General features: G+C 51.1%; 10 protein-coding genes across 10 annotated transcripts; 4 read left to right on the top strand and 6 right to left on the bottom strand.

Moving 5' to 3' along the window:
* Window positions 1-107: 107 nt before the first annotated feature.
* Window positions 108-2,128, top strand: N7443_003672 (Type I Iterative PKS; the record flags this gene model as incomplete). The annotated part of the gene is made up of 11 exons (XM_056883728.1): window positions 108-194; window positions 254-292; window positions 352-441; window positions 488-571; window positions 619-730; window positions 788-915; window positions 963-1,196; window positions 1,252-1,376; window positions 1,425-1,684; window positions 1,753-1,935; window positions 1,989-2,128. The coding sequence occupies 11 exons, from the start codon at window positions 108-110 to the stop codon at window positions 2,126-2,128; spliced, it is 1,482 nt and encodes a 493-aa protein (XP_056742006.1).
* A 261-nt stretch (window positions 2,129-2,389) lies between these two features.
* Window positions 2,390-4,496, bottom strand: N7443_003671 (peroxisomal copper amine oxidase; the record flags this gene model as incomplete). Its single annotated transcript, XM_056883727.1, has 2 exons — window positions 2,390-3,987; window positions 4,043-4,496. 2 exons carry the CDS (start codon window positions 4,494-4,496, stop codon window positions 2,390-2,392), a joined length of 2,052 nt encoding a protein of 683 aa, XP_056742005.1.
* Window positions 4,497-5,295: 799 nt separating this feature from the next.
* N7443_003670 (CCR4-NOT core DEDD family RNase subunit POP2) lies at window positions 5,296-6,802 on the bottom strand (the record flags this gene model as incomplete). The annotated part of the gene is made up of 2 exons (XM_056883726.1): window positions 5,296-6,255; window positions 6,353-6,802. The coding sequence occupies 2 exons, from the start codon at window positions 6,800-6,802 to the stop codon at window positions 5,296-5,298; spliced, it is 1,410 nt and encodes a 469-aa protein (XP_056742004.1).
* Window positions 6,803-7,011: 209 nt separating this feature from the next.
* N7443_003669 (NADH dehydrogenase [ubiquinone] 1 beta subcomplex subunit 3) lies at window positions 7,012-7,337 on the top strand (the record flags this gene model as incomplete). The annotated part of the gene is made up of 2 exons (XM_056883725.1): window positions 7,012-7,109; window positions 7,169-7,337. The coding sequence occupies 2 exons, from the start codon at window positions 7,012-7,014 to the stop codon at window positions 7,335-7,337; spliced, it is 267 nt and encodes an 88-aa protein (XP_056742003.1).
* Window positions 7,338-7,788: 451 nt separating this feature from the next.
* Window positions 7,789-9,303, bottom strand: N7443_003668 (WD40 repeat domain-containing protein; the record flags this gene model as incomplete). The annotated part of the gene is made up of 1 exon (XM_056883724.1): window positions 7,789-9,303. One exon carries the CDS (start codon window positions 9,301-9,303, stop codon window positions 7,789-7,791), a length of 1,515 nt encoding a protein of 504 aa, XP_056742002.1.
* Window positions 9,304-9,768: 465 nt separating this feature from the next.
* Window positions 9,769-11,716, bottom strand: N7443_003667 (acyl--CoA ligase; the record flags this gene model as incomplete). Its single annotated transcript, XM_056883723.1, has 5 exons — window positions 9,769-10,095; window positions 10,157-10,479; window positions 10,532-10,694; window positions 10,744-11,001; window positions 11,060-11,716. 5 exons carry the CDS (start codon window positions 11,714-11,716, stop codon window positions 9,769-9,771), a joined length of 1,728 nt encoding a protein of 575 aa, XP_056742001.1.
* A 2,387-nt stretch (window positions 11,717-14,103) lies between these two features.
* Window positions 14,104-14,424, top strand: N7443_003666 (major facilitator superfamily transporter; the record flags this gene model as incomplete). Its single annotated transcript, XM_056883722.1, has 1 exon — window positions 14,104-14,424. One exon carries the CDS (start codon window positions 14,104-14,106, stop codon window positions 14,422-14,424), a length of 321 nt encoding a protein of 106 aa, XP_056742000.1.
* An 816-nt stretch (window positions 14,425-15,240) lies between these two features.
* N7443_003665 (putative Rho guanyl nucleotide exchange factor) lies at window positions 15,241-20,682 on the top strand (the record flags this gene model as incomplete). The annotated part of the gene is made up of 2 exons (XM_056883721.1): window positions 15,241-19,647; window positions 19,699-20,682. The coding sequence occupies 2 exons, from the start codon at window positions 15,241-15,243 to the stop codon at window positions 20,680-20,682; spliced, it is 5,391 nt and encodes a 1,796-aa protein (XP_056741999.1).
* A 663-nt stretch (window positions 20,683-21,345) lies between these two features.
* N7443_003664 (uncharacterized protein) lies at window positions 21,346-22,019 on the bottom strand (the record flags this gene model as incomplete). Its single annotated transcript, XM_056883720.1, has 4 exons — window positions 21,346-21,427; window positions 21,498-21,657; window positions 21,713-21,941; window positions 22,005-22,019. The coding sequence occupies 4 exons, from the start codon at window positions 22,017-22,019 to the stop codon at window positions 21,346-21,348; spliced, it is 486 nt and encodes a 161-aa protein (XP_056741998.1).
* A 383-nt stretch (window positions 22,020-22,402) lies between these two features.
* On the bottom strand, window positions 22,403-25,877 carry N7443_003663 (GTPase-activating protein; the record flags this gene model as incomplete). Its single annotated transcript, XM_056883719.1, has 3 exons — window positions 22,403-24,617; window positions 24,671-25,022; window positions 25,079-25,877. The coding sequence occupies 3 exons, from the start codon at window positions 25,875-25,877 to the stop codon at window positions 22,403-22,405; spliced, it is 3,366 nt and encodes a 1,121-aa protein (XP_056741997.1).
* Window positions 25,878-26,028: the final 151 nt, after the last annotated feature.

Below are 26,028 nucleotides of genomic sequence, written 5' to 3'. Positions count from 1 at the left end.
CTTCAGACTTGAGAAAATAAATCAAAGCGCCTATATTTACTTCAGAATGCCCCTGCTTCCTCAGTGAAGTATTTTGCAAGCCTGCTCCAATCAACGCCCGCTTCAATATGCTTGTCACCCACGGGCCTATTATCATTGGCTGTATTCTGCTTGCCGCAGTTTCACTCTTTTGGAAAATTCTGCATAATTCCAAGGTACATGCGCCAAATTGGATAGCCAAAAGGCTTGGAATGATAACAAGTTATGACCACAGGTTCCCAAGGCGGCTCTTCCTCCTTTCGTTCCTCTTACGGTAAATTAATGCGACGTTAACGGGAGGTAAAACTTTGACACAATTTTAACATGCGCCAGGAATACGAACTTCAACACACCCCATTAGAGTGTATTGCAAGGGCATTAAAGCAACATGGACCAGTCATTCAGATTCAACGCAATGGTCATGTATGTCATACGAGTCACAATGAATAACAGTGCTGACTGGAAAAAGAGACTTTTCTTAACATCCAATGAATTCACACCGCGCATTCTTACGGATGAAAGCTATTTTAGCTTTGAGAGCGGGATGGCGAAGGTGGGGTATCTTTCCTGAGAGAAAGAATCGAGGTTAACGTTATCAAGTTCTTCGGACTTACATGGGTCAATGATCTCCACGATGGGACATTCTTCCATGATATGGATACCTACGCACGAGGCTTCGTCGCTCAACAAGTGCAGAAAGTTGTGCCGGAAAGTGAGTCAGACTACACCTATCCTGCTCGAACCCTTTCAAGCATACTAAAAGTCCCAGTTTGGCCTATTTTCGAGAAAGGAGTGTGTGGAATGGTCGAAAATTCCCAGCCTGGAAGGCCCGTCGAGCTTCAACACCAGGTACAAGCTATCATGGCAGAGGCGACTATTTGTATTTTTTTTGGACAGGTCAGTTATTCCATAATCTGAGAGGATTATAGCTTATCTCTAACTAGAAATACGGCAACCCCAAAAATGTGAAGTCGGTTGTGGATCTGGCTGAAGACATTGCCGAGCTCTTGGGAATCTACCAAAATATGTCCTTCCTGGGGCGCAAAGCGCCTTGGCTATGGAAGCCTCTGACATGGGTCAAGATTATTCTATTCCGGATTCCGCTTCATATTGGGTTCACATTCACACGAACGCTGTGGACGGATATTTCCGAAATTTCAAAGTCTCCGGGAAAGAAGGTATAGTAAGAACCGGGTTTTGTCATTAAAGTAGTAATCCTGACGTGAGGATTAGGATGATAGCCTTATTGGATACCTCGTTCAAGCCTACGCCTCACCAGACGGCCAGCTATCACTTCGCACGAGAATGTGGATTATGGTCTTGATCCTGACCTTTTTGTTCGCCAGTTTACACCAAACGTTTGTTTCCCCACCCCGAGACTTCATTACTGAAACTAATTATATCAGAGCAACGATAATGATTTGGGTCACCTTCTACCTTGGAATGCGTCCAGACTGTCAAGATGATCTCCGTGAAGAAGTCTCTTCTATTCTAAGATCCCGGGGAATGAGTTGTACAAATCCTGTTGTGGACGTACAAACAATGCATGATGCAGTCAGGACTGACTCTTTCATCCGTGAGGTTCTTCGAATGAAAGGTGACATCGTCAATCTTGTGCGGGCGCCGATTCGTGACATCGAGATTGGTGGTTATATCATTCCCAAAGGTCGACACATTATCCCGTCTTTGAGTTATGCATATATACATGTCAGCTAATGAGTTATTTATCAACAGGATCCCTCATATTCCCAGTCACCCACTTGTCATATCGATCCCCAGAGTTCGTCACCGACCCAGAAAATTTCAATGGAGAGCGATGGATTGGATCCGGAAAGACAGCTGCCATGACTGGTTCTGGATACCTCGCCTTTGGGCTCGGGAGATGGGCTTGCCCGGGGCGCATTCTTGCTGTAATGGGTATAAAAAACTTTCTTATCTTCTACCTCGTGTTGTTGCTAATTGAGGAACAGAACTCAAATGCTGGATCTTTGCCTTGCTCAAGCATTCAAAAGTTGAGCTTGACGGTTGTAAGTATGAGATTTTGGATCCATTCAATATCACCAGTGTTCCGCCACAAGGTGATATCATGATTGAGATGTGCAAAGGCTAAATAAGCTCTGCCCGTGAGATGATATTTTGAATGCGTACATATGGTGCCCGGGTTTATATAGAGATTGAAGACAGCAATTGGGATTGAGTACTGCAGAAATTAGGATCTACTATTTGCTCTAGATAGATACAACAATACGGGGAGGACAAGGGAAAATCTATAAGAATTGCATTCGAAAATAATTGCTTGATTAAATGAAGTGAAATGCTCATACATATCAATCTTGGAAATTTGAATTCTGAAGCCTTCTTCATGCAGCCTTCAAACAAGCACGCTCGACCCATCACTCTTCTTACAAGCACAAGCACTCGACCCAGCCGCGATCTGCGAAGGCGTACGAGAATAACTCGGCGGCACATCAAGCGCAGGGTTCCGATCAAAGAAGTTACGAGGCCTTAACAATAAAGTCATTGGCTCGGCAGGCATAATAGGGTAATCCTCCGGCGCAGGGAAATGCGTCAAGCCAAAAGTATGCCATAAGACGACATCAGTGTTATCAATCGAGCAATTCGGCCCAGCGGCTTCAATCCACTGAGGGAGACCAGCCGAGGGCTCACCAGATGTCTGGGGGACATGGCGGCCAGCGGGGTGGATTTCTTCGTCAGAGTACTTTGTGACGTGCACTGCGTGGCGGGCGAAGCCAGCGCGCTTCCAGACGAGACCGCCTTCTTTGGGGAGGAGGGGTGGGACCTCACGGCTGACAAGCTTGTAGCAGACAGGTTTCTTGCTGTATGGGTTCAGTTTGTTGGTGTTTGACATTTCCCAGGTGCGGCTTGTTGATCCGTCATAATCGGACATTGCTTCGAGTGGAGTTGTGAACTTGGTCTTCTTGGCGTAGAAAGCGTTGCCGTATTTGTTCTCAGTGCTGCCGACTTCTCCGGGGCCTTGGACCGCGTCGACTTGGAAGACTGTATTGTCTGAGCCGTCGATATTAGGATCAACACGCAGACAGAACAGGTGCTGATGGTTGTGTGCGTTGACGCCTGGGTAGACCTCAGTGCCCCAGCCCTTGGTGTCCTCACCTGGGTTCATGGCGTAGGTGTTCAAGATGCCGGTCAGCTTGACCTCTAGCTGGACGGTTCCGTCTTGATGGAAGATCCAGTACACGCAGTACTCGTAGTTTGCAGCAGTAAAGATGTGCGAGACAATCAGCTTTCGGCCTCGAGTGACGACGACAGAATCATCGCGGAAGTCGGTGTGTTTGAAGAGGATGCCAGCATCCTCCTCGTGAATGCAGATTGCGTTCTTGATAGTGGTGGATGCTCCGGCACGGTTGACAAAGTCTGCGTCCATATAGTGAATAGCACCTTTGCAGTCACAGCCAAGGGATAGACTGTTGGTCATATATCCACCACCGTACTCGCCCAAATCAAAGGCATGCTTGCGCTGATGAGGGTGCTCAGGGTTTCCGTAGGGAACAACCATCTCCGCGAGGGAAAGTCGGTAGAAGATGGGTCGAACATTGCCCTTGTCATTGAAGCTAATGTTGTTCAAGACAATACCCTCACGGTAGTTGAAACCAACGTGAATGTTCCAGTTCTGCCATTCGATTTCGCGGCCCTTGATCTGGAAAGAGACCCCTTCGGGTTGCGTAATGTGGATAGGCTTAATATCGGTGCGGTAGCCGCCTTCCTTCTCGATAGCAGCGACATGATAGTTGTTCGGTGAGGCCTTGTTGACTTGTCTCCGTACTGGTGGCACATCGATGTGAATGATCTGCTTGGTCTCTGCGTTGTAGATGGGACAGAAGTCCAGCGGGAAGGTATATTGGGAGTCGTCAACGTGAGGTCGATAGTACATGAGGGCTTGCTGCAGCCGGACTCCAGTGCCGAAACGCTCATCATAGCCGATTGTCCACGCTGAGATAAGTTAGCAAGGGTGATATTGATCCGAATCCCATTTTCGTTTACTCACGATCACAGTACACCTTGTGCATATCTTCCGGCGGGATTCCAACAATCCCACACTGCTCAATAACCTTGGGGTCCTTGCGCACGATATGTTCCACTTCTTGCAAATCCTCCATTGTGATAAGCGGCTGCACATTGGGAGTGTGATTCCACTCGACGATCTTCTTCTGGTCCAAGTTCACAACACCGTCATATACCTTTCCCCCCGGCGCGATGACAACAACATCAGCAGCACGAGCAGGACGAGGCACCTTCTCCGGATTCGCTAGCCAAGCCAGCATCTCGGTCTTGCGTGGCTCATATAGAGTGACCGCATTGAAGTTGAGCGAGCCATGTTCCTTGCGAACGAGCGCGACAGCGGCGTCAATCTCTGCAGCTGAGAGAGGGTCAAAAGGATGCGGCGGCGCTGCCGTCGCGGTGACCTGATGGGCCAGCTGCTGGAGTCGGTCGAGAACCATTCCGATGTATCTTGGTGGTTCTTATTGAAGCATCGATTGAACGGTGGATGTATAGAGGAGGGCCCTGGGTATATAGGAGCCGTTGAAGTAACCACGGGAACAGCCTCGAGCTTAAAGAATGCAAGACAGGGCTGCACAGGGATATTTAAATCAATTGTGATGTAGGACCCCTCATGAAGCACCCAGCTATCGCGATGGAGTCGATTAGATAACTCCGATAACGTGGATTGCGGAGGCCGGATCCCTTTTCCTGTTCGGGTTTAGGGCAATCCCAAACAGGTAACTGGATACTTGCGCCTCTCGCATTCCCCAGAACTCGTTACGTTTATTCATGGAGTGTGTCACGGCTTGGGTACTTCGCATATCGCTTCTCAATCAGGTAACCACTTACTTGTCACTATGAATAACTAATGGTAGATGGTAGATTATTTGAAGATACAAGTTTACACCTTAGGCGTGTAGGAATGATCAAAATCGAAAGTTCGCTGTACATAAGAGAAACCCCCTGAGCCCGTCTACCTCTAAGTATAGAACGCGACCAAAGCAGAAAGGCAAAAAGGCCGTTGAGCCCGAACGCCTCGCGAGATGAATTCAAATACCAGCCAAAATCATAAAGAACACCGTACACCTCCCACTGCCCCCCCCCCCCAACACCTCAGACGAAGAGAGCCACGCGGTTACGCAAACTCATGCAAAGCGATAGGAAGACAATGGCGAACGAGAAATCCAGCACGAGAGCCCTCGCGCATATGTACATGCATCATATCGTATCATACTCTTGCGGTCTCCTTCACACGTCTCATGCCTTGCTGGTTTGGTATCCGCCTGGTGTGCCGTAGCCGTGAGGAGTGTGAGCGCCGGTGCCCATACCGGTGTTAGGAGTACCGGGTGTGCCGACTGCGGAGTAGATGGTGGCTCCGTTCAGGTTAGGTGTTTGTTGAGCCATGTGGTACGACATTGCCGGCATTTGGCCGTTGAGACCCCAGATCTGGCCGGAGTACTTGCTCTCGTCAATTGAGCCGCCAAAAATCAATTGGCGCATCTTCCAGTAGATTTCGCCTGTCACCAATGAATCGGATCCAGCTTGGTGGGCAATACCGATACGCTTGACACCAAGCTCCTCCGCGACATCCCCCAAGCCGGATTTTTGACCCAAGTTGGAGAGAATCTGTGCAGCGGCCGGGGTGAGGGGCGAGTCATTGACAGCCTGGTTGCGGCTTGCATGCTTCATGAGATACTTAATGTCATAGAGCGATGGGAAGAAGATAGTCAGAAGCTTGTGGAACTCCTCCTCGTTCTCAGGCAATTGCGAGCAGAGCATGATCTTCATGAGGTAGCCAAAGTCGTAACCAGAATGGAAAGAAACCCAGTGAACGTCATCCAGCAGCACAAGACCAGAGCTGATCAGCAGTGATCCAAACTCAAAGGGATCAATTCCATTCTTATCGTGCATAGCAAAATCAACTCCAGACTTGGCAAGCATGGCTGTGGACTCCTGCGCATACATATCCCCTTCCAACGAGAACCGGAAGTTGAACTGCCACGTACAAGGAGCTGGTGCCATCGCATTGCCGTACGGTTGTCCATTAACTTCCGTGGCGGTGGCCGGGGGAACTTCTCCGTCGGCGTTGAACAAAGTGATTCCCAGCTGAATCATCTTAAGGAGGTCGACATTGCATCGGAGGGTCTGGTAGTGATAGTCGGCTTTATTCGTGAACGAGCCGATCGGTCGAGCGACAATTCCTGGGAACTCGGTATCCTTGGACTAGTCAGTATCACTAGTTTAGAGTGAAGATAATATCAACTCGACGTGAATGTGTCATTCATTTCGTAGATATTTAACCCCGCCCACTTACCATACTGATGTACGGGTATTTGTCAACCAACGATCTCAACACAGCCAACTCATGTGCCAGGTTATGTTTCCAAACATCACGAATCCGGGTCTTAGCAGCACCAGCTTTTGAATCGAGGGGTCCTTGGTGTAGTTGCTGCTGTTGTATTTGTGCTCCTCGCGCAAAGCCCATCTGCGCCGCATGGCTCGCAAGTCCTGTTCCACCACCATCTGCAGCCGCGCCGCCGAATCCACCGATCGACATACCGTTCGTGACACCAGCAGTGGATAGGAAAGGATTGATGTTGGTGTTGGGGTTTCCAGCGAAACCAGGGTGGCCACCAAGTGAAGGGGGAGGTAGAGCGGTGTTGGCGGATTGTGCGTGGGGGTGTTGGGATTGAAGGTGAGTTTGTTGCAAAGTGTAGGGAGCACCGAGACCCGAAGGCCCGTATCTGCCTACAGGAGGTGGCATTGTGGAAAGTGAACTTGTCGGGTTGGCGCTGGTTGTTGGCGTCAGTTTCATCCGCGAAGGCGGGAAAGCTAACTGCTCGCCGTATCGGGTTTAGCGTGGGTACTATTCTGCCAAGCGCACCGCTCCGGCTTCACGTCTTTCGACCTCTGTCTCGTTTCGATTGCCCTCGCCTTCGCTCTCTTTCCGTGTTCTCTTTGTCTCCTGTCACAATGCCTGCCCGCAACCCTACCGGCTTTGATGTCGGCCAGTTCAAGGCCGCCGCCTCCCCGTCTTCCGTCTACGCTAAGCGGGATCCCTGGGCTCGCAAGTACGTTGATTTGTCCCCGCCGTGAGACCAATTGCGCTCTGTACTAATCCGTCCTACAGCGAGGCCTGGCGCTATACCGGCCCCTTTACCCGCTGGAACCGCTTCAAGGGTCTCTTCCCCGGTCTGGGCATCGCGACTGTCGCCTTCACTGCCTACTGCACATACGAGCACTTCTTCATGAAGGATGACCACCACCACGGTGACGCTCATGGCGAGGCCCACCACTAAGATGTTGTGTGTGCAGGAGAAGTTTGTCAGGCGGCCGATCGACAAACAATCGAATGAAGGACGGATACCCCAATGGGCGAGCAAGACTCGTCCCATCTCAGCAGGAGACCTAAAATCCCGGAATTTCGACGTTGAATGCTACGGCTCCGTCTCTTTGAAGCCCTCTTGTCGTGTCGAAGCGGAGTGGCCCGCTTCTCATGCCGAGGGCGTGGCTTGCAGCGGCGCTTTAGGTTGAATTGTCGGATGTACATAGTTCATGTTCAATTACTACAGATGTTTCTTTACTGTTCCACCTACAACCTTTCTATATCGCACGGAATATTACTTGCGGCATAAGAATCCGTCAATTTTTGAGAATAATTCCTTGTAAGGCTTAAATCGTGCAACATTGCCTCTATGGGTGTAACATGATATCATAAAAATCGCATCAAAGTCCTATACAACCAACACTCTAATCCTCCTCGAAGACCAGAGTAACGCCATCATCACCAGCGGTGACAATGCGCTTTCCATCAAAGCCCTGCACGAAGCCCATGATGCCACCGGCCTGCTCGCCCTCTTCATTCTCGGAGACGCCCATGTGACCCTTCCACTCCTTCATCAAACCCTGAGCGGCAGCGGTGGTACCACCACGAGCATCCCATCTCCGAACAACACCATCCAGTCCAACGGATGTGAGCATCCACGATCGGGGCAGGTTCTGGCCGGCAGGACCCGCGCGAGGAAGAGCCGGTGCCTTACTTTGCAGGAACTCCACCTTGACCACGGCACTACCCTCGTGGGCTTCCTTGATATGACGACGAACGGCAAATCGGTGAGCGGCATCATACAGAGCAATTGAGCCATCCACGGACCCAGTAGCGAGCAGAGTCATCGGGGGCTGAGAGAAAGACAGAGTCTCGATCCCGTCTGACTGGGTCTGCAGCGCAGCAATGATAGTACCTGCGGCGGAGGCAGTAGCAGATTGAGCTGCCTTGCCCTTGCCACCCGCAGCAGCACCCGCAAGACGGGGAAGACCGACGACCCGGATGTGGCCCTCAGCACCACCCACGGCGGCAATACCACCACCCGGGGAAACGGCAACAGAGTACAGACCGCCCTCAACAGCAAAACGCTGGTCCTCGGCTGTCAAACCAACAACAGCGTTGGTTCCGGGCGAACCAGAAATACCAGCCGCCGCCGCAGCGCCAAAGACATCATAGACATAGAAGCTCCCGTCCTCAGAGACAGTCGCAAGCAGGTTTCCATCTGGTGTCCAGGCACCAGCAGTGCAAGAAGCAGTGTGCTGGAAGAATGAATGAATGATAGAAATAGGCTGGGAGTCGGTGTGATCAATACGGAAGACCCAAGCACTACCATCATTGGCACCCAACGCAACAACATTGCGCTTCTCTTCACTACCCTCACTATAAGGGCAAATGGCCACCCAATTAATCTCCTCTACTTCTTGAGCCTCAGCCACAAACTCCCACGCAGTCCCAGCCTTCTGGGGCGTCGAGTCCCGCCAAGCACGCAGCTTGCCATCCAGGCCAGCCGTCAGCACGTATTCACCCGCCGGCTCGGTAAACGCCACCGCGTTAACGGTATCAGAGTGTCCATCCAGCTTAGCCAGAGCCTGAATGCCCTCGCGCTCCCGCGGCTGAGGGTTTGCTTCGTAGCTGCGAGGGAGAAGGGGTTTCTCGGCGGGGGTCGAGTCGAAAATGTAAGCGAGGTCGTCACCGGCACCGGTGATGACGATATTATTGTGGACGGGATGTTGTGCGACACAGAAAACGGAGTCGTCGTGTGAGTCGAAGTGTGCGGATGAGTCGTTCTGGAGAGAGATTTCTTGTTCGTAGGTCATTTGCTGGTCTTCTTCTCCGTCGGACTCCATTGGGTGGTCGTCGTCGTTGACAATTTCTTCACCCTCGTCGGCGCCAACGAACATGTCCTCGTCATTTTGCTGGTGGTGGTCTTGGGCGGACATTATGCAGATGCCAATTGGAGGCGAGGTTGATGTGAGGTATAGCTTGTCGGATATGTAGGTAGGTGATGATTGGGGGGGGAATGTGTGGACAGACACTTCAGATAGGTTTGTCAACTAGTAAAAGAACAGAGTAAAAGGGTATCTCTCTGTCTGAAAGTAGAACGTGGAAGAATGACCGAGCTGAAGTTGGATCTTTTTTTTTTCTGTCAACCTCCCCCGCTTAGAAATCCGCATCCCCGCAGCAGACAAACACTACAAACACACTCATCTCGAGTGAAGTATACATCTCTTTCAACTGCAAATAATATGTATTAATTTGATTGGAGATCTTCAAATCCTTGAGATATTCATCGTTATATACTTTACTAGGTACCAATTGAATGTAATGTCGGCCAACAAAAATATGTCATCAAGGGCAGAATCTATAACTGCTAAGAGAGAACGCTTGCACAGAATTCTAAGAGCTTAAATCTTCGCACCGGCCTTTCTCCGAGCCTCCTTCTCCTGGTCCCGTAGCAGACGACGCAAGATCTTACCACTTGGGCTCTTGGGAATGGCATCAATAAACCTCACACCGCCCTTGAGCCACTTGTGCCGGGCCTTGTGGTCCTCGACAAACTTCTTAATAGACTGAATAGCTTCATCATCTGGACCTGCAGAGGCTGACTTGACCACAATAGCCTTGGGTACCTCGCCAGCGGCATCGTCGGGGATGGCAATCACGGCACAGTCAGAAACAGCGGGGTGAGTCAGAAGGTGAGCTTCCAGCTCAGCGGGTGCAACTTGGAGACCCTATTCATCAACGGTTAGTCAGGATTGTGCGAAGATATACTAGATTTATAAGTTAACGAACCTTAACCTTGATCAGTTCCTTGATGCGATCCACAATGAACACGTGCTCGGTGCCATTGGGACCAAGCTTGATGACCGCCTCGTCTCCGGTGCGCATCCAACCATCCTCAAAGGTTTCTTTAGTAGCCTTGTCGTTATTCAAATAGCCTAACACCACACTAGGGGATCGGACCACCAGCTCGCCCGGGGTATCGTAAGCTGTGATCTCCTTGCCTTCCGCTGACATGATGCGTGCCTCGAAGCCTGGGACTAGGCATCCAGAAGAGCCGAGCAATATATCATCGGGATGGGTCGAGCATACAACAGTGCAAGTCTCCGTTAGGCCTGGCACGAATGATAAGTTTGTGCTTTTTAGATAGAGGAAGACTTGTCTTACCGTATCCTTGACGAATGAGAACATTGGGATAGACCTTTAGGAAATCGGTTGCGGTCTCCATTCCAAGGGGTGCAGCTCCTGTGAATAGGGATGTCACAGAGCTCAAGTCATACTTGGAGCACTCGTCTTGCAAACGCAACATGTTGATGATAATCGGGGGGACCTGTGGCGCAATTAGTAGATGGCATCGAGTGTGCCGTCATAAAGCTTACCAGCATGAGACATGAAATCTTGAATTTTTGGATGGAGGTCAGGTAAGACTTCAGCTCAAACTTAGGAAGAACGACAATCTGGTCTCCCCGGTACGGACCCGAGTGGCAGATAACCACCAGGGCATAGATGTGACTCTGCGGCAAAAGACCCAGGGTGACTTCAGGGGGGCTGTTGGATGACGCCCGGTGACTCTTTTCGAAGGCGGCGATTTGCATGGTATTGGCGATGACATTGCGGTGAGAGATCATGACTCCTTTCTATAAGCAAATTCTGTTAGAAGTAGGCCTCGATAGCGCAGCTAATGGTTTAAAATACCGGCAGGCCAGATGTGCCACTCGAGTAGCACAAGAAAGCGGTGCGGCGCGCTCCCTCACCAGGCCCCCAATTCAACGCCTCCAACGGTGGAAGAGACTTCCCAGCCTCGGCTATTTGATTAACGGTCTTGTACTCCGTAGGGGGCTTTGTGCCGCCAAGGATCACATCCGGTACATCAATCAGATAGATCTTGCTCTTGGGCAGACCGGCCTGAGCGGCAGCATCCAATGCGACGGGAAGCAGCGGGACACAAGTAAAGAGAGCCTTAGCCTTGGAGTCCAAGATCTGGTGTTTCAACTCAGCGGCAGAGTAGGATGCATTGGCCGGAGACACAACACCACCAAGCCGGTGCGTGGCCCAGAAGAAAGGCAAAGAATCTATTGTGTTGAGGGCGAAAACGGCAATGGTCTTGTCCCATTCTGATCCCTGATTTGGCTTCCACCCGAACTCCTTTGCGAGGCCACGGGCGATATGGTCTACACGGGAGACCACCTCTCGTGACGAATACGACTTTCCGGTCAATCCGCAAGTGTAGGGGTCCCGCGACTTGTCGTGTGCCACTCGTCCATATTTCTCATCGAGCATGAAATCACAGATAGGAATGCTGTCTGGAACTGTGCCCAGCTCGCCAAACTTTTTATCCGGCAAGAACACCATTCTGGAATGTGTGTGGCTTTGGTCACTTTAGGTAGGTGGGAAAATATGCGTGTCAGATTTAGACGTGGTTGACGAAGACAGGAGGATGTGAATCAAGAAATTGTCGGAAACAGAAAAAGGAAAAGCGAGTCCCGGGAACGGGGAAGGGGCTTCAAAGTCTTAACGAGAATCTGGGGAACTTGGTCGTGCGGGGAAAAATGTGAAGCCGGCAAGCTCTCCAACTGTTTAGTTCCGTATCCTCGGGAATCAATCTTACTGTAGAGATCGGAATTGTGTCTGAGAACCCCCTTAGTTCGTCTGACTTAATGTGGCATTTGAGGCGATTTTGCCTGACTTAGGAAGCTATGAAGGAACTTCAAATTTCCTCGGTCAAGGTGCGACCGAGGCTTTTCAAAAGTCCGACAGCATGCCAAGAGCTACCTAGGGGGTATTGCCTAGGTGCTTAGCTCACAGTAAATGTGGGTCACATCGCGCAATCCCTGTTCTAACTACGGGGTGCATCTTCACGGTTCATTTCACTCTGGGCTACCTTCCAAGCTCTGGGGGTTTGGTATATCCTCATGCATCTAGAAGACGTTTATATAGGCATCCTTCCATATACTTTCCGTGGATACAGTGAAAGTACCATTTCACATGTCCTCAAGCCTCGGACAAGCGGACGAATTCGCACTTTAAGGTGGGCTTGGCATGCAGATCATCCCTACGTTTGGCTAGTTCCGCCACTTGGAGTACCGATTATGGAACCCTTCTTCACGACGACGCAGGCTATGATCCAACAGGAGAGTACTGGAGAGCCCAATGTATAAGAATTAGAAGATACCTGGGCCTGAGATATTTACACATTGTTCCAGATGCTTCCAAAGATGCCTCACATATATATCAACCTTTTGCTGCAATGCATCATGCAGGTGCATGTGTGTGACGCGAAAGCTTCTCTTGAAGGACTTTCAAGATATCGTGGTCTCTAGGGTTGTTTCAATAATGGGATAAATGTGCTTTATGTTCCTTTCAGCAATTCTCTACGTCTCAGCTGTATTATGTATACATATTCCGACCAAGAAAATAATCCAAGGAAGCGTTCATATTTCGAATGTTTACTGCTAGACATCTACGGTACTGACGGATGACTTTAGTTCTTTCTTATTGATTTTCAGATGGCTTGAGATGTCGCGCATCAAGCAGGCCATTTCAACTGTCCAACTGTTCGTGCAACGGTGCCTTTTAGGCCAGGAATCCGCCTTCGACGGCCGCGTCATTGACCGGTCTTGCTGGGCCTGGATGCACAAATTTAACTTGTGGGAAGCCAACTGCAAGGTATTTCTGTACCCAAGGAGCTGGGCTGACCCAAATATTCGTCTCGAGTCTTTTCTGGCATCGATCAAAAGGTGCCGGTAATGGGGAGTCTTCCACTTCTTCGCGCGCACTCGCACAAACATGCACAATTTTACTATCGCCAGCTGTGAGTACTTGTCAAAGTACAGCGTTCCGACAACAAAATGGTCGGCGTGGTAGCGGATCCCGCTGGAAAATTCGCGCGCTCGATGTGGATTCAAAGGACGTCTCTTTAGAGAAGCTCGGGTTCTATGTTGTGCCTACCTGCTGGGGCAATCAAGTATTTTCGTTTCACCCATAGATTATGACTAGGGCAGTTTCAGGAAGGAAGCTACGTCGCAAGTGGCCTTCAAGATGGACGGAAAAGAAGAACATCCGGCGAATATTGTGTTCAGAAAAAAAGGTTATAACAGCACCCCTGCAAGCATAGGTCTTCATTGAGCTTGAGAATAAAGCAAACACAGATATCCTGAACCAGACAGAGGCAGCTACCAAGCCAAACGCATTCACCGGGGATAATACACCATCACATAAAACTGCAAATCATAAAATCGCCACTAGCAAATACGGAAGTCGATTCGAGCTTCGGGAAACTCATCTCGTGATGGAAAACGATAAGCCGAACAAAGAAGCCCCCGCCACAGATGGGGAAGCACTCTCTACGTCCTACGGCCAACTGTCAACGGTACTGGGTTAAAGCCCTGGAAACCTTGAAACTGCGCTGAATAACATCGGGGTAAAAGATAAGACCATTACCAACACGGAATCATGGGCACTAGTGATCAAACCCAAGCTGTACACCTATAACCCTTCGGCGAGCGTCACAAGGACCTTTGACAGCGATCTTCACACGAGCCAGAAGCCCATGAGGTTTGTGGTCGATTTTGTGACTAAAGAGAAAACAGGAACTGATCCGTGCCTTACTCTACCGCAGTCTTCGAACAGAAACAAGGAATAATTAGATAGCCTTGTAACGCTATTCTTTAATCCACTGAGTGACGAATTACGAGATGCCTTGGCGGGGAATGAAGATTTGGGAAAGCTCTATCCAAGTCATGGATGAAATTGATGTCGCCACTATGAAGCATGAAATGGGCGACGCCCCTGTGAAGGATAACCCACACTACCTCTTCACCTATGGATACAGTTTTGGACGGTTTCGCCTTCTTGAATTCTGCAACGGGACCTCCACACCATACTCCCTATACAACTGGGAGGTTGGCTTCCACATCATTTCCCTCATCGTTGCGCGACTGCTGGCCTTGCAGCAGCATACGCTTGTCTCGTTTTCGATCCGACTTTGTGCAAGACTAAACGCAACCAGCGGCGCTTTCCCCCTTTCCGGAACAATAAGTCGCGAGAAGCCGGTACACTGAACGCCATTCTTCATAGACTACGCCCATTCACTGGCGATGAGGAGAATAAGGATGCCGTCATTCTTGAGTTGCAGGAAAATGCCCTTCTCGCCACATATTTTTGCCCGCAGCCGCTGCTACTAGGAGTGAGAGACCCTCCAATTAGGGGAATCCGGTCTTCTTTATGGTTTAATATGTTATCCATGCCTCCTCCGCGATCAAATCGTAAGTGGCTTGACCGGGCTTACAATAGAAGGCAGTGCACCCACAGTGCTCTATCAGGGGCGGCGGGGCAGTGGCTCAGCCGCCTTAGCCTTGTAACGGGGAAATGGCTGTGGGGCCAGTGTGAACAATCCATCGGTCCAATGCAGGGTGTCGAGGGGAGTTGACACGCTAGTTGTGCGTAGATCTTGTGGTTATGGAGATTATTGAAATTCCAGCTCATAATCTTGTGGAAATACGGCAACTATAGCAGAGAACCCTTGGAGCTAAGGGGGGGCAACAAACCCTTCGAACACACAATCACATTATTCAGCGCGCCAGGAACTGTTGGCGTTGGCGGTGGAGAGACCAAGGTCCGAGTTCCAGTCCCTCGCTATTTGGGCTCCGCACTCTTGACTTGACTTACCCATTCCCCTCCTGTCTTTCTCCGACCTCCACACTCGTTGACTCGGGGATGCCCAGAGCCAGAAGCTCTCTGGCAGCTCTTCACCTGCCCGCGTCCCGCACATCTGGAGGCTGAGTGCGGCTCTCCACACATCTAACCTTCGAGGTCGCGACCCTTGAGTTCGAGATCACGAGCGCAACGCATTCGACTGCCTCGCAGCCCCCGCAGCGATGGCGCATCCAAATGGCCAACAGGCGTACTATGGCCAGACCAGCAACCCTCCGAGCTCCCAGCCAGCTTCCGGTCGCTATGAAAGCTACACGCCTCAGCACAACCCCACCCCGAACCAGCATCTGCCAAGACGAATGCCCAGTTACAATGCCGGAGACGACTCTACGCTCTTTAACGCCGCTCGCCTCTCCAATTCGAGAGCGGCTGATGCAAACGCGCGTTATCCAACAAGTGGCGCTGGATATGCGGGCAATGTTGGACAAGGGGGCTATGGTGCTGTCCACGGGGGATACGATAACGGTGGAGATGCTGCTTTTTCACGCGCTGCTGACCCGCCAGCGATGTCGCCCACTCGTGCTGCGTCACACAGCACAGGGTCGGCCGCTTACCAGTACCAGTACCCGCCAGCGACCTCGGCCCAACGTGCGTACAACCCCCAGCAGTACGGCCTGCCGCAATCGCAGACCCAACCGAACCTGAGCTATAACCCCCTGAATTATAACGCATCGTATGCCAATCCCGCTCCGAGCCATCAACCCTATAACCCGGCGGCGTACCAACCTGCTTCAGTCGCTGGTTTGGCGTCTCCGACTCTGCCACGGCGACCAAGCGACGCATCGCCGTATGGTCAAACACCTCCGACCCCATCTTACGCGTTTCCATCACAACAACCACCAGTACCGCCCCCTCGCGCACCCGATCATCCTTATGGAGGGCGCTCGTATGGATTATCGTCTACTACTTTGAGCCAGCGGACTGGGAGCACTGCCTCCACCGCGTATCGGCCGACTCTCTCTCCATCAACAGTTGGATATGTGACGTCTAATTCACCTTCTGGTGCTTATATGTCCCCATCTGCCACCCACCCCTACTTCCCCGTATCGCCCGGTTTCGGGACGGACTCACCATACCCCTCTGCCACGATTCCGCCAATAACCTCAGACTTTGACGACCGGCCGCCAGCGCCACCTGTACATCAGCCGCAAGGCAATGGACTTTATGCAAAGCGATCAACTGTGTCTCACTCATCTTCTGGGCGGTCTCTTCCCACTCCACCCGTGCAGCAAGACTTGCCAATTTTACCACCGCCGAGACGAACCGACACCTTGAATCGACACCCGCAGGCACGGCCTCTACCTGGACCACCTGTTGATGATACACCCGATATGACTGGACAGTCTCCATCTCCTAGCCTCAATGAATCTTCTGAAAATGATGAATTGATCAAGGAAATCGAATCTGCGGTGATGGATACTCAGGCTACCTTCACGGCAAGACGTCACAGCTCCAGAGTATCTCGTGCTGGCTCGGCGTCGCGATTGAGACTTTCTCCTGACGAGCAACACACCCATACCAATGGCAACATGTCGACTGGAACTGGTCAATATGTCAACTACGATGCCTATAGCGATGACAGCGAGGCGGAGGCTGAAGCAGGGCTGGCCATGTTGCGCATGGCTGAAGAGGAAGAGAGAGCTCGTCTGGACCGAGAGAATCTTCATCAGCATGGCCGCCCTCGACGCGAGACGAACGCTTCGGTTCTCAGTACTCGCTCACATGGCTCTCGTGTGTCGCCTAGAGGCCCTTCGCCGAATTCGGATATTCACGAGGATGGCGAATTTGTAGGTCATGATCTGGCACTTTACGAAGGAGGTTATCAAGGGAATCTTCATTATGGCGAACAGCGACATTATGGTGAATACTCGGATCAAGCCACTGGGGGCCTCTCGAGAACACATGACTCTTTCAGAAGTTCCGATGTTTCTCCCGATGAACGAGGTGAATATGCAGACGATTACGAACATCCCGCTATCGCGTACGAATATGCCAATCGCTTCCATAATCTGCCAATTGATGCGCGGGTGGATGCTAGTGGCACCGGTGGGCTTTCGGCACCAGGAAACTATGACCGTCGGATGAGCTTTGATTATGGAGAGGATGGAGACAGTCCATATGAACAACAACCGGATGGAGATAGATCCGACGATGAAAGCCCACACCGAGCTGCGCACGAAGATCTTTTCTTCCATCCGGGTATGCGTCCATTACCACCAGCTCCCGTTGAGCCCGCGAATCAAGACCTTTTCTCGCATTTAATGCCCGCTGGCACGTATAGGCCTCCTGAGCAAGACGAGTTGCACGGTCAGGATCAGTATACACAACCCTCCTTGCCTGTCTCTGCGGACGCGTACGGAGACACACTACTCGGCCCCTCTCAAGTCCCACGATCTTCGTCGTTGTCGACGCCTATGGGACCTCGTACTGATCCGCCTATCAGATCGAAGACCGAAGCGGATCGCCTTAGGAAGAAGCAGGAACAGGAGTTTCTGTGGCAGCTTCAGCAGAAGGAACTTCCCAAAATCGACCCGGCCGAAGCTTCCGCTTCGATGGCTCTGGATCTACCCACAATTCCTGCAGGACGCCGCAAGAAGTTCAATCCTACGAAGCTGTCATCGGAGCAGTTTAAGAAGTGTACTGAACCGTGGGCTCTTAGCTCCATTCTGGCCTGGATTCGGGATTTAAGCGAGGATGAGAGCGATCTCAGGAATTCGGCTATTGTTGATGCGATTGTGGCATTGTTCACTCATAAAGTTCCGACTATGAACACTACTGAGGCCGAGACGCTCGCTGCGCACGTTGTCAATAGCATGCTTCAGGAGGAAGCACTTGTCAAGGAGGAGGAGTGGGTCAGATTCGGCAGCGGAAACCTTTCAGGTGTCTTGTTCCAGATCACTGGCACTGGTTGTTACTCGTCGAAGCTTCATGAGGAAGAGCTGCACATCGAGGGAACCGATTCCTTTGGTCGCTGCTATTCTCATCATTGCATGAGGACTCTGAAGAAGGTCAACCTGAAGGCACAGATGATGGCACCGCAGAAAAAGATAGAAGACTGGGTAACTTTCTACAATGTGCCGAAGGAAGTGTGGGAGTCACATCCAAAGAAGGAGGTGGATCGGCAGAACAACTTGCATGAGATTGTGACCACCGAGGATGCCTACATTGGGCAATTGGACGTTTTGCGGGAACTCTACCGTGACCAGCTCTCTCGGATGAACCCTCCCATCATTCCAGCCAAACGACTGACCAAGTTCCTGACCGATGTCTTTGGAAAGGTTGATACAGTGAAAAGGGCCAACGAGGATTTCCTGTTAGCGCAGCTCAAATACCGCCAGAAGGAACAAGGTCCATTTATTGCTGGCTTCAGTGACATCTTCCGAGAGTGGATCCGCAAAGCCAAGAGTGTCTACATCGATTATGCTGCGCATTTCCCGGCTGCAAACTATTATGTTCGGAAGGAGGCCGAGCGTAATGTGCATTTCAAGGCATTCTTGAACTCTGCGCGTGATAACAAGATGTCTCACCGTTTAAGCTGGGATACTTACTTGAAAGCCCCGATCACGCGAATCCAAAGATACACCCTGTTGTTGGCTACTGCCCACAAAAATATGCCAACGGACTCCGAAGAAAAGACCAATTTGGCACAAGCCATTGAGGAAATCAAGATTGTCGCATTGGAGTGCGACAACAAAGTTGGCGAGATGAACAAGAAGGTCGACTTGATGGAGCTGGCGGCTAAGCTGCAGCTGCGGCCAGAGATGAAGAAAGAAGTGGAGCTTAATCTTGAGCACCTGGGCCGTGAAATCATCTTCCGAGGTGATCTCCAACGCCCAGGAACTCGAACTCGATTCCTCGTTGATACCCATGCCATCCTGTTCGATCATTACCTCGTTCTTGCCAAGTCATGTATCACCCGTGACCCATCGCGGACAATCAAATTCGAACGGTACGATATCTCGAAATTGCCCATCCCGATGGATCTTCTGGCCTTGGAAAGCACCAATGAAGACCCTGTCATCAAATCATCTGTCCGTGGTGTTTCAACGGTGACCCAAGGTCAAAGTGGGGTGAGCCCTTTGACACATACCAGTGCCTCCACGAATGGAAGTACCGCGGTTCTGGACTCCAAAGATGACAAGATTCTTTACCCCTTCAAGATCAAGCATCTCGGCAAAACCGGCACATACATCTTGTATGCCTTCTCCGCACAAAGCCGCAAGGAATGGTGCGAGAAGATCATCGAGGCAAAGACCAAGCACGCTGCGGCTCTGTTCTCACAGAATGCCGAGCCTTTCCGCCTACGTGTCCTCGCAGACACGGCTTTCGCTTACTCTGACCACACTGCCGGCTCGAAGAGCGTGACTATCAAGGGCACTCCGCTGAATCGTGCTATAAAGGAAGTGGAGAAGAAGTATGCAGACTCTGGGCCCCGACCTCTGCCTGTTTGTAGGACTGCTGTGCATTGTGCTACAGTCTTCCAACAGCCTCCAGGGCGTATGATGTGTGCAGTTGGAACGGATTATGGGGTGTTCATGTCTGATCTCAGCAACCCGCGTGGTTGGTATCGGGTAAGTTCTTGTTGTCCGACTTGATTGCAAATCCTCGACTAACTTGTCCAGGCTATCCCTATCATGCGGGTGACACAGGTTGCAGTGTTCGAAGATTTCAATCTCTTCCTGCTTATTGCAGACCGCTCGTTGATTGCGTATCACCTCGACGTGGTGTGCCCTGCTAGTGGGGTAACTCAATCGCAGGATTCTGCCCGCCGAGCTCCTCAGAAGCTCTCCGGAAACCGCGAAGTAGGCTTCTTTGCCGCTGGTCGCATGAAAGACCGGTACTTGGTTTTGTACAAGAAGCGAGACGGACTTTCTTCCACATTCAAGGTTCTCGAGCCCATTCTTCAAAAATCCTCATCAAACAAATCCCGCCTCTTCCAGTCTCGCCGTTTGCAAACAGAATTCTTCCGTGAGTACGATGAATTCTACATTCCCGCTGAAAGCTACGGCATCAACATGTTCCACTCTTCCCTTGCCATCTCGACTCAACGAGGCATTGAAGTCCTCACCCTCGACAAGAAGCAGTCCTGGTCCGTCCCCGACTTCCGCTCCGAGTCCCAAGATGCCCACGATACTCTGCATAGCATTGCCCACCGTATCCAAGGTCTTCGCCCGCTCGGTATGTTCCGCCTCAGCGACAGCGAATTCCTCGTCGCATACCAGGAGTGCGCTGTGTACGTCAACAAGCACGGCGACGTTTCTCGCAGTGTGGTCATGGAATTTGTCGGAAGTGCACACACTGCTTGTCTTTATGGCAGATTCCTCATTCTCTTTAATGATGACTTCGTCGAGGTTCGCAACGCTATGAACGGCCGTCTCAGACAAGTCATTCCCGGCCACAATGTCGTCTGCCTGGACGATGGCAGCAAATTACCCGGCTCCTTCGGCCAGGCTACCCCATCCAGCAATATGGCCAGCTTCCCCGGTTCTAATGGCACATCCAACGGCGACACGCAATACACAGTCAAGATTTGCATGCAACACCCGCAGTACGAGCGTAGCCAGATCGTCTTAGAGCTGGTTGAAAACGAGGGCCAAAAAGATTAATCCAATCTTTTCATCCACCTTGTGATTTCACTTCACCAACTCTTCCACCTTTCTGCCTGTCCATTGACTCGAGGCTTTTCTACTACGCTTTTCTCACATGTTATTTCTCCCTTACGAACACTTGATCCTATCGCATTTTATTTCCAATTTCTTCATGTCACGGTCTTGCACGAAGGCATCGACGCGTATTTGGCATGCATTTTCCCTTCTGACGCAGAGCGCTGTTTTGATGACATGCTTGTACATAGAAATGTGACTGCCATCTCACGACTCTAACGAATTCAATTATTCAGCCAACCTATAGCAATCTACTACATTTATAGTAAGATATCTTTCATGTAAACGTATAGTCCTCATTTGCTTTAATTTGTCGTGTCCGGCCTGACCAAGAAGTCGATCCTCAACACTTCATCAGCCATTTTATTCTCCACAGTTTTATGCGCATCCACGCTCTGCAAATGTCTCTTTAGACGTCATTTTGTCCCCTCTATAAGGTACCGTTTTGGATGGCTTCAAGTACGTCCACTTGGATAAGTAAAGACCAAACCTGGAAACCATTGGTGTTTTGTTCCCGATGCGGTTATAGACATGGAATCTGAACAACAATCGTGTATACTTAACTAAAGCCTTCTGACCGGGTCCATTTAAAATATCTAATGGCATCTAACCCTCTATTTTCTTAAGCCCATGCTTCCAAAACGTCGCGTACGGTATTCCATCCTCCCGATACCCAATGAGAACATACCTGCCCATATCGAGTCGAAATTAGCACACCTGGCACCCAGGTAGCCCCAATGAAACCCAAAGAGACGTACATTCCTTGAACATCCATAGACGGAGTCATAAACACATCGAAATTGTCCCAATTATCCATAATCTTCTTAATGGCAGGGCCCTGCCCAGATTGGAACTCACGGAGTGTTTCCCGGCTCGCTCCATTGGCTGCAATTTGTCGAGCAACGGCTTTCAAATAACCTGTGGACATATAGGGATAAGCACAGGTATCAATGGATGGGATGGTGCATCTGACTGTTGAGTCGAGTTTTGAAATCTGCTTTCTCGGGCTTGTGGCGGACTAGATTGAATGTTTCTTCAATGTCGTAGACTGTGACCGAGTCGTTGTACCCATTGTCCTCGGCCATATCTTTTATGTTGGTAGGGGTCTTTGGGAGTTCGCGGCAGGCGCAGGTTACCAGGACGGAGCCGTCTTGTTCTAGTGTGAAGTGGTCGTTGACGATGTCGTCGCCGCTGACGATGTCCTAGTAGTTTCGTTCGATCAGTATGTCTTTACCATGAGGGGTGGATTTCTTGAAACTACGAACTCTGTAGACGATCATCGTGGCGGATGTATAGAGATGACCAGGTCGAGAGGTTAAACCGAGATGAGATCATTCGATGTCTGGATGTGCGTTAGTTGGGCACAGGGTAAGAATACATGATATTATTGGGCGAGAAGTAGATACCCCGCCACGAGAGCTTATCTATAACCTTGGAACAACTTCGATCTCTCCAAATTTACTACGTAATCCACGATCAGTAATGAAATTTAAACCCAGTAGTTTTCTGACGGTATCTAATCTAACATTATACCTATGCCAATGCAGGCGAGACGAATGCACCAAACGCAAGTGTATGATTGCACATAGCTAAGGATCGAAAGCACGCAGAAACAACAGGGAATAAAATGATCCTCCTATAAAACAGAAAGAGAGGGATAGCATCATGATTCAAACTCAACGACCTTGCTAACAACATCGGCGTCATGGGAAGGTGAGCCATTGTTTCCGACATGGGATTTGTCAGCTCCCTCCTTGCCATCGAGAAGAGAAGACGCTTCATCTTTACCGCGGACACTGAGGACTTCTGCGCCTTCGAGGAGATCACGATCGGCATCACGGACGCTACCGCGTGGATCCGCGCCGTATGCGCCTGCGCCCCAGCTAGAGATACCGCCTGCCATGGCGGCAGTTGAGCCTCGGCGGAAGTCATCTTCATCGTCCTCTTCGTCTTCCTCTTCAGGTCTGCCGAGGGCGTTGCGCTCGAGGTCACGCTGGGCTTCGTCCATGCGTTTCTTGACTTCGGCGGCCATGCGGATGCCGTCTGTGACGATATTGTCGAGGACGCCACGGAGGCCTTTGCCGGGCGGGACGATGCCGCCGGAGGCGCCGGCGACAGTGACGACTCCGGCTGCGGATACGTTGGTGGCCTTGGTGCTGCCGATGTTGGAGAAGGTCGTGAGGTTTGAGGAAAGGGACGAGGATGCGGCGAGGGAGGCTGGGTGAGGGTGGTCGGAGAGGTGGAAGGATTGTGGGAAGTAGGATTCGAAGAACTGTTCGAGGAGCTCGTCGGCTAGGATGACCATTCGGAAGGTTGGGAGGGTAATGTGAAGAGGGTTGTTGGGGTCGAGGGCCGGGTTTGCTGACTCGGATGTTGGCCGATTCTGCTCGCTCTCATTGGGTTTGGCTGGTTGAGAGGCTTCCGGGGAAGGCGACTCCTCCTCCTTGTCGTCGATCTCGATCAAATCCTCTTCGTCATCGCCAATGGCAAAGGAGTCAAGCTTTTCTGCGACCTCTTCGGCATCATCCTGCTTGGTGGCCTTCTGGTTCTCGGGGTGGCTGGGGTCGGCGTATTCGAAGCAGCGACGAATGAAGGCACTGACGCTACCTAGGAATCTCTCGTCGGTGGTAAGTCTGCTTTGCTCATCGCGAGCGCCGTCCAGATCTTCCTGAGACTGAGTAGCAGTGATGGTGCCCTCGAATCCACGACGGGACAGGAAGAGAAGCGCCTCGGAGATTTTAAGGATCCCCTCCCGGTCGACTTGGCCATTGCCACTGTCATCGTATAGGTCGAAGAAGTAGTTGATGTTGTTCATGATATCCGGCGATCCCTTGAGGCGAGCCAGTCCATTCACAACATTCTGTAAATTCAAGCCTTCCTCGGGGTCATCGGCCCACTTTCGATAAAGCCGTTGCATGAACTCGTGGTCTGCCGGTTGCCGGCGATTGGCCCAGAGCAGTGACCTGTTGGTTCCCCGGAGACTGCTGTAGCCCTGGGAATCTTTCCGGGAGCCAGCAGGCGTATCCGAGACAGCCCATTTTGAGGTAGCAGCTAAGAATTCTCTGAAAGCATCGTAGTCCATGTGAGTGGGACTGGGCCCAAGACCAACACGGCCCACCTCTGCATCTGCAGGAGGTCCAAGAATAGAGAGACGCTCAGACTTTTTCTTTTCCTGTCGCTTCCTTTCATCCTCAATGAGTCTCTGGTGCTGCTCCCATTGGTACAAAATCTCGTAGAAGCGATCATATATGGTACCAAGATCATCGACACTGAGACGCTTGCTCTCAGGACCAAGATTGCGGATGGAAGTACGTTTGGCGAAATTTTCAATACTCTCCAAAACAGAATCCTTGTGCTTCTCGCGCTGCTCGACAATGGTGCTGTGGGTGATGCCCGAGAACTCCTTGAAAGCCACCACCATCAATTCCTGGAATCGGGTGATCGCCCGCAGCTTCGGGTTTTCGGACTTGGGATGGGCAGATTCATCCAAGCGAGAGAAGTAAGATTTCAGCACAGAGATGAAAGAGCCATCATCCTGGATGTCCAAAAGCTCCTCGCCGTTCACACGAAGGATCGCCAGACCCACCTGGAACAGCACCTTGGGGCCTTCCAAGAAGAAAACGTCCAAAACACGAAATGCAAAGACAAGAGGCATAGAGTTGATGTAAAGTGAAAGGAACCACGGAAGAGAGACGACGGAGAGTTGCACATCCGATTTCACGAGATGCTCCCAGAGAACTGGCATAGTCTTTTCCACAAGAGATTCAAAGACCTTTTGATCAAGCAGAGTGCCATACATGGTGGTAGAATAGTATCCGGGAAGGAGACGATCACACAGCATGGAAAGGAGGAAAAATGCCTGAGATTCGGACGTATATCTGTTTCAAGTCAGCAAATGGTCGCCGTTGTGTGAAGGAGGGATGTAACGAACATTAGCAAGGCCGCAGTGACAATGTTCATAGCTTGACAATATCCAATTTCGGCATTGGTCCAGCTGTATGCTGTAAGAACGCGACGCAAGCGACCAATGCCCTCTTCACTCTGGAAGCCGGGATATTCTGGTAGACTGCGGTTCAGGTCCTTTTCGATCTCATCGATGGCGAGAGACTCCTGGCCATCGAACTTAGCTAACGTCTCCTTATATAATTTAGGCGAACGAAGACGGAGGAAAAAAGAGCCAGATGAAAGTTCCCATATCTCTCCACGCAATCTATTCGGCAACCCGACTCTGATCAGCTTGTGAAACGTGGGCTGACGGACAAGCGTTGCATTGCGACCGTTTTCTGAAAACCACATTAGCCGAAGCCCTCGGAAAACAAGACTGATTTTTAGCGCATACCTCGGAAATACTCGCCCCAAAGTCTCATCTTACTCCGGTCTCGAAGCTTGCGCGCATCACCGGGGTAGCGGAAGAGCATGCCCAGTCCCGCATCTGGGGGCGGACGAAAGTTCTCTCCCTGCTCTTCTTGTGTCTTCCCCTTCGCACCCGAGAGCAAATACTCCGAATAGCAATCCGAAACAACAGATCGCAGATTGTCGACCTCCTTCATGCCTTCGCGCAGGCCCTTCTTGAGACAATCGCAGAATCGCTCACAAGCTTGTCTGCTACCGACAAGCTGCAGGATGAGACGCTGAGGCGCAAAATTGGGTTCTTGCTGTTTGTTCAATAATCCATTCCATGTTGTCAATGCTAGAGAGAAGACGTGACTGGCGCTATGAAGTCGCTCGACGCGACGAATGCAAGACAGGGGCAGCGTGAAGCCATTACCAGAAGGTCCAGTGCCGTGTGTTTGCCCAGTGAAATTTGTCGAAGCACTGAGGGTGGAGGAGGGGAGGAAGCTCGTTGGCTGTGTTGAGAAGCAGATGAATCGCTCGCTGAGGTGCAGACGCCCTGTATACCGATTACCTGGCCGGTCAACCTTGCGGGAGCCTTCGCCAGGGCTCGAGGAGGTTGGAAGAGGGAGGACAAGGTCGGCAGTGATCTCCTGCAGGGGATTCTGGGTGTCGGGGAGGCGGAACTGTTGGCGGAAGAGTGAGGCCTTGGAAGGATTGTGATTGTCGGAGGAAAGAGAAGGAATGTTGAAATTGGCTGGATCAATCAACGACTGAGCCTTCTGCATGAAGGATGACCACGACATCACTGTGAGGACCTGTTGATCTGGGTCGGGTCCGGGATTGAAAGGTACGGAGGTGCGGTGCAGGTCGTAGCGGAGCTAGAGCCACAAGCACGTCCAGCTGATGCGGACAGAAAAAGCGCTAATTAACCCGATATTTGATCAGTGGAGAGCT

The sequence above is a fragment of the Penicillium atrosanguineum genome (genome assembly GCF_028827265.1).
Source record: "Penicillium atrosanguineum strain IBT 20685 chromosome Unknown utg000003l_segment0_segment0, whole genome shotgun sequence".
NCBI lineage: Eukaryota > Fungi > Ascomycota > Eurotiomycetes > Eurotiales > Aspergillaceae > Penicillium > Penicillium atrosanguineum.
Note: the sequence above shows the minus strand (reverse complement) of the source record. Positions and strands in the feature narration are given on the sequence as shown.